This window comes from Varroa jacobsoni, unplaced genomic scaffold (assembly GCF_002532875.2).
Source record: "Varroa jacobsoni isolate VJ856 unplaced genomic scaffold, vjacob_1.0 scaffold_774, whole genome shotgun sequence".
Classification (NCBI taxonomy): domain Eukaryota; kingdom Metazoa; phylum Arthropoda; class Arachnida; order Mesostigmata; family Varroidae; genus Varroa; species Varroa jacobsoni.
The window spans coordinates 198,239-212,691 of record NW_019213676.1 but is presented as its reverse complement, the minus strand read 5'-3'; the positions used below and the strand labels follow the sequence as shown (position 1 = coordinate 212,691).

Here is a 14,453-nt window from a genome sequence, read left to right as displayed (position 1 = left end):
TCAATAAAACTGCCCCGCATAAAATCACAGTGGACTAGGGTTAGAGGAGCGGGTACAAGTGCAAAGTAATAGAAAAGATGAAATATTAATTTCTACGAATTTTCTACAACAGTTTCCATTGTCGCAGTGTCATGGCTGGGCTTGCATTAGTAGAAGCCCTGAATTTTCTATCTAAGGTCTATGGTGAGATTTTACTCTCAGTGACTTAATTAGCTCCAGGAGCAAACGAACCCGGCGTCCCACCAAAAAAAGAACTTACTTACAGCTCTGTGGGGGGTCATATCAATCGGCTTTCTCATACGCACAGTACATTGTATGCCATAATAGTACCCAGACGCATTAATGAGTCGACACGACACTCAATCACGTAAATATTTATTTTATTAGTCATTTTACCATCATCATTACAATCACACTTAATATCTCTATTTACCTCCTTTCATAATAATATTCGTATTCATAATTACATTTTACTAGACACTAACTCTTCTCGTTCTTCCTTGTTTTGGGCGTAAGTATCTTTTGTACGAGTTAGCGTTAACAACATATACAAACACTGGCAAATGAGATGCTAGCCACCCTTCTTCAGTATCTATTACGCTTGTCCTCGCATGTATATAAACGTTTCTATAGTATTTTTTGTTTTTTAATTGTCAGCTTCTTTTTTTCTGTTTACTAGGGCCTTTAGGCCTCTTCGGGCACTAGCCAAGAACTCCGTCCTGCATCGGTCTACTTAGCAGGCTACACCCTGCGATACGTCGCTTTACATTATGCCTACGGGTTCCTTGTTCCACAAAAATGTCAATTCTGAGATTGTGCGGTTTATTTCAGCATGCGAATAGATATCTGCTTGACGATAGCACTTAATGCGTATCTACACCGGACTCAAGCAAGGAATGCTTACGTTCTATGTATGATCTATACCTGCTTGGACGCTGCTCGTACACGTTAAAAGCTTTGTTGTTTAAGTTCACTGATTCATATCAAATAAAATACAGACATGTATTGGCTCTCAAAGGCGAGAGATGTTTCTCATATATCCTGTAACATGCATCCTGCATGTCGTTTCAAATAACATCAGATATTGTTTGTTCCTAACTAGAGACTTGACAGCGTCCGTCGCTTAAGGGCGAACGTCTGCCTCGTTTGTGTGCTGAATGTCATCAGGCGTCTGTAGCAACGGACAAGACTACCCCCATGCAAAGCCTCGGAACTGACACCAACATCCTAGGAACCTGTAGATAAGAAAAACCCTGTCGTTTATTATAATTATATTAAATATCATCAGCTACAACAACAGTATGGTTATTTTTACTATACATATGTAGTTGTATATCCTTTCGCGATGATAATTATTAACAGTAACATAGTTAATTAATAATAGCGATAGTAGTTCCCGCGTTCTATCACAAACCGCCTGGCAACTCCTGTGAGGGCAGGTATTATACAACGAAGCTGCTGCCTTCGACGCCACTAAACGATGAAAGATACTTTTCATATCGTACTGGTATAGTAATGTACTGAATATTTAGGTATATACAAATTTTTGTTACCTGTTCAACATCGCGTAACGACATCATCAAACAGTAAATAACCAATCGGTATTTATTTTTCGTTCGAATGAACTTAGCATATGCTGAGTCCAGGTTGTTTGACATTTTCTATATTATGAAATATATATGAATTAAGTGAAAAAAAAAGAAAACAATCGAAAAATATGTTTACTATATGAGGTTTTAACGAGGTCGTACCTTATGTTGAATAAACATAGATAACCAATTTCGAAAGATTTCGGTGTTATCGTATGCAAATGATCTGTCACCACTTATTATTATAATAAGGATTAAACTAGTAGCCGAAGCATCGCACACCAATTTAATTAAATGTGTTTTAACGAAAACAGTAAAATATTTGTTCACTGTTCTCCGCATCGCAGAATCGGCTTATTCCCAAATGGATGGTAGAGGCTCATTTGTACATTTATTAGATGGGTTGAAACAAGCAAATGACCCGCCCAGTTACTCTTCGAGACATTGTTAGTATACGCTATTAAGGTCTCGCCAGACCTGACAAAGGGAAAATTCAAAGATGTAATGTACGAGTACAGATGTACAGTAAGATGAACATTTAGCCTTAACTAAGGGAGCTCATTTTGGTAGCAGCGTAGTACCAGCTAGCGCTTGAAGGAATAATGTCGAAAAACATGTGTTTGGCCAAGTCATAATTTCGAAGTCCAAAATGGCTGCGGACAACCGTTTTTTAATAATCTCCGAATTTAACCCTTTCCATGTCCCCATTGTGTTTAGTCTTTCAAGCCGTCACCTTGTTCTGGTGACAGACTGTATGTATAAATCTTAGATGCTTACTAACAACGATCACACAGTCATTAATAATAACTTACCTTTCTCAATTTTCTTTTCAATATTAACAAGTTTACCTAGCGGGCTATGAGCCGTTTGACGGCTAATAATCGACAGGGGTTTTGAGGAGCGAAAGTAGATGAACCTACAAGTTTCTGATATCACGCAGAAAAGCCCTATGATTTCCGCGCTGTTAACGTGGTGTACGTTTTTCTTTTCCACATATTCTCTTTCCAGTTGAGTTTTCTTTTTTTTTTTTTCTCTACGACAAAACAGGCCTTTTGTACCTTGATTAATTTGAGTATGTATACGTACTTATGGATAGTTTCGCTATGTTATCAACAACAATTAGCAACAATGCTACCAGAATCTTGGCGCTCAGCCACGGTACATTATCGACACTTTGTGAACGTCGTCTGCACTCCTGGTCTTACGACGTGAATTCGCTGCGTTTTAGTGATTTTTATAATAATAATAATGATAAACATAACTGCGTAATTGTTATCTGTTAGGAAACGTCGAGACGCAGAATAGGCGTTGCTTTCAAATTGTCTCCTCATCAGCAAAAATGACGAAATCCTTTTCATCTTCATAATACCAAATAGAACGAGCTAAAAGACCCTATACACTTGTAGACGGATGAATCATCTACGTTCAGCACGTTACGTGCACATTGTCCACGTCAATAATGATCACATTTTCATCAATAATTGACCATGTCATATTATAAAATCTATGTATAGCAATATTTCACATACCGTATATCAACACACTGCTATTTATCAACGTTTTCTATACAACAAATAAATTAACCGTGCATTTTGTACGGCGAGCTCTGTGTGAAAGAGACGCATCAACAGTGCGGAACTCAACGCTATAATAACATGTTCGAGATACCGAACTTTCTGTTTTATTACTACCTTTGGATAAAATGTTACAATTCTGCAGAGGATAAAAACGAAAGCAACAGTAATTGTGTTCAGAAAAACACCGTCACGTAATACATACATCCCCTGAGCACCGATTACGCCTGTATATTATAACATTACTATTCGGCCTGCTATCTCTCGATCGCTAATTATCATCCCTTCATTTTCGTTACAGATAAACAAGGACCGTATTGTGACGTTTACGCGCAACACAATGCTTACTAGCTAGTTTTCCGCAATACAATAGTAAATGCGCTCATCGTAGTATTTCTTTTTAAACTGAGTAATAACAACGAAGTTCAGACAAAATGTCGATCATTTCCATCAACGATCAATAAAAGCATCTACCCAGAGACGGATGAGGTTTAGCATAGATATGAAAACTAGAACAGTTTTAAGCTAGCTATTACAAACGAACTACAAGCGGGTCTCGTTACGGCGCAGGATTTGCCTGATTATCGCTGTCGCTGTTAGCACTAAAGATCGCCGCAGCTGTCCTTGACCTTTAATGGCCCTGACTAAGCGGACCTTGAGGAAAGGACCTCGTGTTAATTGTCACCTTCGCCTGCCCGGCTCTGCATTGGCTCGGCTAGACGGAGGTCACAGTACAGTAGGTGGCTGGCCGTAAAACGTATTCATCGGCCTCAGCGTACAGCTCGTTTATGTTAGCGGCACTCTGGCTATTTTTCGGGACACAAGATGACACGTCTTTCGATGTTAGTCCTGTTGATCCTCCGATAACCAATGAAGTATCGCTTCCTACATCTTTCATGACGTCCCGGTTGGGTCGACCTGTATTTTCGGCAGTCAGGGGTCGCCCCGGCTCACCGCCCCTACTGCGGCGCTCGCCAGAACCCATTGTCGCATATCGTTTCGTGTTGCGCCATTTACGCCGTGGCTGCGGCGTCTGAGTTTGTCGGTCATCTGCAATTCAGCCGATCGATCAGTCAAGAACACGGATGGACGATATGACAACCTCACAGAGTTGTTCCGGAGCTGAAGTTCTTGACAGAATCCCCTTTGCAACAGTTGTCGGCTTATTTTTCATACGGACACGTATAAACCAAGACTGTATATTATATATACAAGAATATATAACACGTAAGTTCCGGATAGATGTTTGTGTTGACAAAAAGAGATATAAAGGTATCATAGGCATCTTGTAGAAATAATTTAACATTGAAAAGAAGCTGAAAGTGAGGTTGTCGCGTAAAGCAAAGTACACAACTGCGATCAGAACGCAATACTAACTATTATAAAGGTTGTCGAAACTCGAGCTGGGAGCACTCGAGTAGAAGAATTGCTCCCGATGTATTGACCAATGCCGATTTGCGCTATCGTTCGAACCTGCCAATAATATATATACGAATATTATCAAAAATACAAACTTCACTGGGTCTGACAGACTGCGCACGTCATGCATTATACATACTTATATATGAAGCCTTTCCGTTTATCGTATTCCATGTCATGCTGAGCCTCTTATGGACCTGAACTTACCTGAACTATATCCCGAGCTAGAAGATGAGCAAGACTGCGACACGTTGAATGTGTTCCTTTGATAGAAAAGGATGTAGGCGTCGCGAGTGGTCAGGTGCGATTCGTCGGTTACCGTCGAAACGATCGCGTCATCGTAATGATACCAGAGGCCATTTACTGGATTTTTGCAAAAAGCTACACAAAAAGAACAAGAACGTTAATTCGTACGGCTAGTTTACAGACTTTCTGAACAGTTTCCTTTAAAAGCCACAACTGCTACTGAACAACGCTTACCAGAAAGCGCGAGTTTCATTAAAATTTACCAATTTGTTAAAGGCCTCCAGCAACATACTTAGAAATGCAAATGACTATTACAGAATAGAATTAGTTGAAAGGACAATGATCGATCTTTGAGTGAAAGATGGGTGTTTTTTTGCGTTAGACCCTGATATCTATCACGAACTTAGGATTTCGTTCTTAAGCTAAAAGCTAATCATAATCATATTTCGAAGAGTTATACAATTCAAGGGTTTCTATTTCGATTGTTCCGCTCATGAAGAGCACGTAAAAAAATTAAGCTAATTTTGCCAAGCGTGTACGCAACGTCAGTAGGAAAGGCGCTTTCACTAGAACACGTTTAAGTATATAACAATATCCCTAGGTCCGTACGTCCCGAAGTTACATAGATCAATTTCACGCACGCACACATTTTCGCTTACCTGTGTAATGCCCCGTTTGCATAGTGCCGTGATGATTACATACAGCATATAGATCGTAAATGAAATTATGCGGGTTTCGTGGATCAACATTTCGCAGTGGTGACCTGTGAACGCTGTTTTTCCACGGTGACCACGTGAAAAAGGTGTCTTTCGGCAGGTCGCGATCCCGCTCCCTCCTCAACAGATCAGGGCTGTCGCCACGTTGTGCGGCGAAGCGTGATAGATCGAGGCCGGTTAGCGGAAATTCTACTAGTGAAGAAATCTTTGACCGTTCCTGGTTTACTTGTTTGAATCGTTTGAGATGGATAAGCAGAACATCGGGAGTCGTCCATAAATCAAGCTTGGACAACACCTGTTGGCGTCGCTCGCACGTAGGACACAACCACGCTTCGTCTGCCTCTAGCTGTGTTTATAGAGGAAAGATACGACAAGAAGCATTCAAATAAGATAATAATTATAAAAGCTGAAACGTATACATTGTCGTCAGTATCGATCTGAAATAATCATACCATCACTGAAAGCTCCAACAGGGCGGATAAAATTTGCTCTTGGCTTCGCTACCGCTGACTTGATTCATTGTACAAATTATTATAATTAATACATCTGAGCGTCTAGACACACCAGTTCCTCGCTGAAGTATGCGTTAAGGCAGTCGTTGAGATCCACAGGTACAGCGGCCTCTCCATCAACCTCGTCAAGGCCACATAGACTCTCATCTCGAAGTGGTCCCGAGGGTTCACGTATTCGCTCGCAAATTCGTTCGTCACGCCACTCGAGAACAAGCCGCAGATGTTTTGCTACAGACGGATATTGCACCTGCGGGGCGCATGGACACAAATAAAAACTGGTCAATAAATGAATAACAAGGGGCAAAATCGTTCCATCTACACACGTCTAAACAAAAAGGACGGAGCACTGGAAAAGTATCTCTCAGTAGAGCTATTATTAAGGAAAGCTAGTTTTCGAGATGGGCCTTAGAGTACTGTGAGAGATACTGAAGAAAGTTATTTATCTTATCGAAAATAAAACCAATTTAACGATGCAGAACTAACACAAAATCAATTGATAGCTTTGATTGCAGCAACCTAAATAGTTCACGTTACAGGGGATGTTCCGCGGTTACTCGATCGTCATAAGCTTAATAATTACTTTACTGACGGCCGTAATATGCTCGACAGGATCTGTGTATAAAGGTAATTCGTCGCTCGCACGAAGCTCGTTCCTCTCCGGCAGCATATCGGCGCAGAGGATCGAGAAACATGACGTCGGGAACTCGGGCACAATGGGTCGTTCGCTTAGGGTTCCTGATGTCGCTGGCGTCTGTCTGGCCAGCTGAGACCTATCGACCCACTTGTCCGTTTGTTGGTGGACGATATAACGATGAGACAAGTTATCGATCGTGTCTGTAGAGGCGCGTGGAGTCAAGTTGACGCCCTCGAGATCGAAGACGTGTCGCTCGTCATTTCTAAATGAGTACTGCGTTGAGGAGGATGCTAGTTCTTTACTGCTGCCGCCGCCGCCGCCGCTAAGGAGTTGCTGATTGAGATCTTCCGTACCACCATCGTAATGTGCACAGTCACCATCCTCATGAAGGTACTCATCGTTGAAAAGTTCCGCCATCGTGTCGAGCATAAGTAGGCGCAGGTTATCGAATGAGATATCCCTTCGGACCTGGATAACGTATGGGGGACCGAACGGCCCGCCCACAGTTGTTCGGTTCTGCCTACGGTAAAAAGCAGGACGCAATGAACAAGAACAAAATAGATATGCGGCTAAATGTTAAAGCTCGAACTGGTACCACCTATATATTCCTAGCACTCAAATCTCCTGGCCAGCGAAAGGTGAATGAATCTACTTCTAGTTACGAGAGCATGTTTACCAAATGACCATAACGTGTTCTCCATGTTCGTTCGTTTTCTTTGGTTTTGGCGTCTCGAGACACGTTACAAAACGCGAGTTTCCTCGCGAGCGGAGATCGTCAAGGAGCGAGACGACTGAATCGCTGTCGGCGTAAACTGAACCAAATCCACCTTCCGTCTCAGGAAGTAACTGCATGAATAGCAGATTCCGTGCAGGAATCCGATATCTATCTGAAACTTTCTCTCGGAGATCCCGAATCGTCGAGTTGTCGAACAACTCTATCGCGAATTCCAGCTGCAAAGAAAATGACCAAATCGAGCGATTATCAAGAAAACGAAAAAATAAGGCTGAGCCATGTAACTAAGAAATAGTTTCATACTAAAGAAACGTCCTTTGTATATGATGTTCATTAGCGATGCGGTCGAATGTTGTCCTACTTCAATTAAATACAGAGTCGCCAAACGCAGATTAGGTAGAGTCATGCACTTCCAGGATCTGATACGAACCTGCCGATTATCGCCGGTGAGGTTAATCAAATGTACTGGTACGAGCCGTTTTAACTTTAGTGGAATGGGTAATGACAGACAGACGTATGGATCGAACGTCTTGCATTCTCGGCGGCACAACGGACACGTGAGGGTTAGCTTTGTTTGGCCCTGGAACAACTCCTGGACAAATGAAGAGTTGCAGCGCGCATGGCTTGCGAGTGCGCGGGCCGCCAAAAACTCATCTGGCTTTCCTAGGATGCTACCCTACAATTAGAGGTTGTCACAAACACAAACATCATAATAAACTACTATCTTAATCAATTGCTTAATTGCCTAGTGACGTGTTTAATAAATAAAAAAAATCTCCTAAACGTTTAAAAGTCTTCATTTCTTATCCAAACGACAAAACAATAAAATCTGATAGAAGTAAGAATAGAAAAAAAGATTTCAGACTGTTAAAACACTCAGGCCCCACCCTATATTCTAGTTCAAGTCCTCATGAGCACAACTGTGATATTATGCACAAGGAGTAATTTATCATGACGTATATTGAAATACAATACAAAAAGTAAAAATAGTTGTCTTGGCAATCCGTTGGCTTTACTTCCCAGTGCTTGTAACTAAAGACAGAGAGAAACTGAAGAGTCGCCGCCGAAATTACGTTTTTCGAGCACAAATAACGTATAAATTAGACAGTATATATATTTTCGCCATTTCCTGTATTACAACAAAAAAGAATAGGCGTTTTTAGGGTAAATTAATATAATTCCTCACAGATGAAAACAAACGTTTATTAGAGTGTATTAGTTTTCTCCGTCGCTGGACGTTTTTCGGAAGACTCTAGGGAAACATGAAAATGCATTTTCTTTAAAATTAACATTGTCTGCATCCGAATTGTAGTTATTTCGTGTTGTAAAGTGCTTTATCTATAGAACATTTGTATCGGTTTATCACAACAAGAGAAACGTGTAAGACGCAAGGATGAGCATTAGTTTGTCTACGACTTCTTATTTTGATCGTGTGCACAATAACATTCCCAGAAGTTTTTTATGAGACGACCTCATGTGCCCGTCCACTACCCACACATCCTCTCGCAAACTCGTTGATGTTATTGACGAGTATGAAACTTCAGCCGGGGCAATTCAAACTATTTGAGAAATTCCCGTACGTATGCGCTCCGTAACCCTTTTTCTGGAAAACCACTTGCAAAACAGAGCCAGTAGTGGAAAATCAAGCAAACATTTTACATATACATATAGCCTGGTTTCCTTCATCTCTTCGAGTGACTCGTGCGACATCCAAAAGCTAGCTTTCGTTCGATCCGTACGATTGGCCTGAACGCTCGATAAAGTTGCGAAGAAACCTCAAAGCTACCCCCGTTGCCAAGTTACTTAGAAAATCTTAATCCGGATTTGCGGCGGCAGCTTTGTGGCAGCCATCTAGCTGCTGTGCAGGAACCCAGCTTCTCAACAATCACAATAAGCAGAACGCATATCTACGGAAGGAAGCAATTAAGGTCATTTAGGGTTAAGTGGTGATAGGTAAATACTTTTCATAGGAACTGGAATCGCTTAGCGTCGATGGTATGACAGATTCTGTCTGCGACAGAATCTTACGGTAGGAGCTTCGGAAAAGCAAACGTACTTGCGCAGTAAGCTAGTATGAGAAATTTAAAAAATTGCTCACTCTTAGTTGAGGATCCCGTCTGATATGCAGTTCGTTATCGTGGCTGTTTCTTTTATTTGATCATTTTGCCCTGATTTTTATGTAAAAATCAACTTTTCTGCCTAGCGACGGTTTGCCTAGTCAATGGAACGACTTGTCGAAAAGGTTTTCGTACTTCATGTCGTAGGTACTAAAAAAATACTAAGAAAAATCATCACTAGCTATTACGATACATACTGGACATGTTCCTTACCTACAGACTTAATTTAACCGTAATACTATGACAATCTAGATAGCTCAGAATTCATTCTATGTTCTGATTTAGCGAAGAAAATCCACATCAGTTAATAGCAATTTGACGTAACATAAGCTCATCAACGTTTTTTCGGTTTGTGGATGGAAATGACGCGATGACGTTGTTGTTGTTGTTATAAAATTGTGTAATTAAATTAGCAGGTGCGGAAATAGTCATACGCTAATGGCAGAGAGCTCCTCTGAGAACTGACTATAGTTGCGCCATCTTGCGGCCGCGCGCCGTAGTAATATCGGGATCAGTGTGCGGTTCTGGGAGAATTCAGTTGTTACGCTAAGCCGGTTTCCCACTATGAATGTTAGAATTAATTACAATAAAAATAACTCAAACTGAATGTTTGTTTTATAGTAGTAATTCTATCAGTCGTTCTGAACCAGAGGCGATCGAAATGTGTGAATATTTGTTAACTGACAATGGTTGGACTCTGGGATATTTCATCCGGTTTGTGTGTGCTATCGTATCAAGTGAACACTTTCAATTATATTAGATGTATATCATCAACAGAATCAGGGCAAGCACCAAATTAAAAGAACCTAAATTCTGCTTTGATATCTGGTGCGCACCATAATTAGATTCACAACCATAACGTTTCAACCTACCAAACCACTACTAGTTTACACGTAATCCTTGTTATTTGGTTTTGTATATGAAGATAACATTAAAGTGACCTTTCATTTGCAGATGTCTCCCAAATCCGCCCCTTGGGAGCATACGGAAGGCAAACGAAATGATGTTTCTAGTCATGCGAATATTGCCTATACATAGTGCCGCCGATATTCAAGTGGACTATTTGACCCAATGACGAATCTAAGACGTATCGTTTTCTGGTTATCAAAAACAAAGCGTCGCATCAATTTTACTGTTAGGACCACCAGAAGCGTTGTTGCCTCTCCGAAATAGATATCTCGAAAGGAAACGTAGCCTCTTATCTAAGTGGAAAAGCCACAGATTGTAGGCCTTCGATCAGCGCGTGCATCGCATTAGACATATTCAAGCTTAGATTGACCGGCAAGCGACTAACTGTAACATAGGACGAGACTGTTGTATCAGCTTGTCGTCAGGTGGCACGGGAAAACGAACACACTATCATTCGTTGTAAACAGGCTAAATGAGAAAAAAAAAAAGAAAGTAAAAAAGAAAATCACGCCCACGCACGAAGAATTTATTTTTATGAGCACGATTGCAAGCCGCCATTGCTTCTAACGGATTGCCTCTGTTGGCAGTATCGACGTTTCTTAATATAATTCTGCTCCGTGCAGAAGACGAAGTAATCGACTTACTCTATGATCGCACAGAAAATCGACTATGGTTGCCATTTTGACACCTCCTAGAGCCGATTTTCGGCTGACACTTGACTATAAGACCATATGTTGTTCAATATTTCATTAGACAATGAATATCAGTACAATAGATCTGACCGCTTACAGTCTCATAGTTCCGTGGACATTTGTTATCGTTTCCGCCGCAGCGCGTTTGTAGGATGTTGATGACTACTTTACTGAAAATCGGCCTTCAAACTCATTTTTACTTATCTAGAAAGCTTATTCCTAATATATATATATATAGTATATACTTTTGTAGGTTCTGTTAGCCTGTTTTTTACATCTGCCTAGTTTCTCCTTGCATTTTCAAAAACTGGCTCAGCTTCTATTCTCATCTATGTCAGATAGGCATCTGTACATTTGAGGACTTCCTGCTTCAATACACATGAGAGTTTCTACATAGGTCCTGCACTTGGAGACATCGCAAGGTTATCTATATATTCACCACACAAAGAAAATGTAACACCCCTATTATTCATCATGGGGGCCTAGCTTGCAAACAAAATCGTCCGCTGACGGAGATTAAGTGGCCAGCCCGGCCAGTCAACGAAATAATACCACTACATACAGTGCATTTAAGAACCATAGGCAAAATTTTTTTAGATTTTATCGAGAATGCATGAATAAAATACGTAGCACACAATACTATCAAACAGCTTATTTGTTAAAAATATATCATAGAAATCTTGTTTAACGAAAAATTGCAGCTCGTAGAATATGCGTTGACATGAGAAACGTTACGAAATTGCCAGGTTCGTGAAAGCGACGGCCGAGGACTCGTTTTCTCCTGTTGTAAGCCCCAATTCGGTAGGCGACGACTGTTATGACTGTTCGCACTGAAGTTCTCCGTGCGGGTTAATAATGCAACAGCAGCAGTATTGCTACTATCAATATAACAGTGTAATAATAATGTACTACAGTAGTTGATATGATTTGTGACGCCAGACGAGGTGTGCAGTGCCGCACGTTCAGACGGCCCTCAGGCTACCGCCTCTGGCAACGTTTACCTCTAGCCCGTCATAGGATTGGACTTTACTAAGCCAACAAATGAAAAACTGCTGGAAGCAGAAAATGTCCCCCTACCGCTCTAGAAGACTATTGTTGTATTCCGTCAGTCGCTGTCGCTTCTGCTAGCCAGCCTAGCTTCCGTCTCAACATTGATCGTGACGTCTTTAGGAACGCTATTGTTACCGCCGCCTCGTCCGTCGCAGGGAACGAATCGAATATAGATTGGATGACGCGGCGTAGGCAGAACACTAACCGGCGACTAAATCCCTATCGCCAGAGTCACCGTTTCTGTATCCGCAGCTACTTCCAGAACATAAAAGCATACGGAAACACGCCGGCTGCGATCCAGATGTAAGACGAACAAGCTGAGATGCCTATGCATGGAATCCCATATAGGGGACGAAACGACGCGTACATATTCATAGCAACAATTAAATCCTTACGGAAAGAAGGATTTAACTATATTTGTGAACAAGACCACTGGGAGTTATTGTCGCTTGCTAACCTTCCCCAAAAGAGCTCCTATACGCTGTCGGTATTTAGTACTGTTTGAGTCTGTATAAGTGTTTAGCTCAGTCGTTCCGCTCTTTAATGAAATAGTAATAACAATAATAAAAGAATATACGTCATATCTCTTAATTGTGCCATACACAGTGCAGTGAGCTCGCTATGTACCGTTATAAATCTCCTTGTAAAAATTGGCCTTTGGAACCTTTAAAATGGCTTGCTGCTATCTCCAAGAGATCCGGTAAAATTTTGCGAAGATTTCGTGAGTATGCACGCACTCAGATCACGCCTAGTCGTCAAAATTACGGTATGGTCTACGTTCTCGTGGCAGACAACCGTCATATTTAAAATGAATGAAATTGTTAGAGAATTTCTACTATAACGCATTCTGAACGCCGAACGAAGTTTCCTTGAGTAACGCTCTACAAAAATATTCCATTAAATAGTAAATATTGTAGATTAAGGTTTCAAAATAAAAGGAGATTTTGCTTCATACATCAGTGATTTCTTGTAGATAAAAAGTACGAAGGCGGTGTTTTAAAGAAAAAAAATAAACATTGATTACATTTGTGGCCTTTTTCATAATTTTTGGCGTTGGCTTTAGTTCACAACTTAGAATCCTTTTCTAACAGTCGACGTCGTTTTTCTTCTAAGCCTAGACTTCATTATTCAGTCTCAGTCAATTATTAGTCTCTGCGCTCTGAAATCTAGTCATCTCGTTACTCAGTCAATGATATCGCTTATCATTTCTCAAAATAATCATATTAAAAGAGCCTCGTAATATAATTTACTGCGTTATTATTCTAATTGAATATCTGAACCCTGAGTAAACAGCGGATAGGCGATAACTGTTAAATCACAATTGCAAAATAAGCTCCGGTACTTGAAAGTAAACACTGACCACCTCGTCTGCCCGTTATTGCCCCGCTACTAAGGAATCAACTGAAAATCGCTGACTGAATGGACCACTCAAGCCAGAAGTATCAAGCCAATGGCCAATGGCCATTGGCTTGATACTTCTGACAAGCGACTTTTAACCGCTTCGAATTCAAACTGCTTATGTTCTGTGCCGGGCCTACCCCCCTTCCTCCCCACCATTTTCTGTTCAGGGGCTGTATTGCCCTGAATACAGTTTGTACTGCTAAATATGGAACATCTTGGCCTCATCGATTCCATCGATATGAAAGCCACATAAAGATCCTCCGAAAAGATCATGAGCTTCGTTGATATATCCTGCATTATTGGTGAGAAAATATAAACTTAAAGACACGTAAGATGCTGTAGGTTCAAAACCGGCGTCGGCACACTTCGGTTTATGCTAGACGAAAGTCGTCTGAGGCAATGCCTATTAGCAACGCTGAAAATAAAATTAGGAGCCTTTTGAGATTAATGGGTGAGAATACACATTTTCATTTGAAATCGTAAATTTGCAGTGAAGTCAGCACGGTAACCCTAGATCACTTGCATCCCATAGCAAACACTTCTTACAGTTGAGTTGGTTGCATTAAAAACAAAGGCGGAAACTTTTACCCTATTCGTATAGAAAATGCAGTGAAATTAGACAGAAACGAAACAAGAAAATAACGACTCGAATTACTTCAGAAAATTAAGTTTTTTCCCCCTCACCTTTCAATGCTTGTCAATTTTTCTGTGGCGCATCATACTGGTTCGCTATATAATGAACGTATTTTATGCTTTTCCGTGTTATGGTATAAGAGCTGCTTCCTTGAGTTTTCTTATGTGGAACATTTCCTGTATAAGTGTATAACGCTATTCTGCTTGATTGTGCTCCCTAACGCAATT

At 40.9% G+C, this 14,453-nt stretch overlaps 1 protein-coding gene across 3 annotated transcripts in view; it reads right to left on the bottom strand.

Moving 5' to 3' along the window:
- Positions 1–355: 355 nt before the first annotated feature.
- Positions 356–14,453, bottom strand: part of LOC111263587 (ubiquitin carboxyl-terminal hydrolase 31) — a 42,730-nt gene continuing 28,632 nt past the window's right edge. For all 3 annotated transcript variants that reach the window (XM_086969690.1, XM_022838769.2, XM_022838772.2), the window contains 8 exons: positions 7,854–8,099; positions 7,367–7,641; positions 6,637–7,210; positions 6,109–6,303; positions 5,488–5,890; positions 4,790–4,963; positions 4,541–4,636; positions 356–4,213 (listed from right to left, as the gene is read on the bottom strand). In XM_086969690.1, the coding sequence (XP_086825816.1) occupies positions 3,879–4,213; positions 4,541–4,636; positions 4,790–4,963; positions 5,488–5,890; positions 6,109–6,303; positions 6,637–7,210; positions 7,367–7,641; positions 7,854–8,099 (2,298 nt within the window). In that variant the 3' untranslated portion in view covers positions 356–3,878. The remainder of the gene's footprint in view (positions 4,214–4,540; positions 4,637–4,789; positions 4,964–5,487; positions 5,891–6,108; positions 6,304–6,636; positions 7,211–7,366; positions 7,642–7,853; positions 8,100–14,453) is intronic.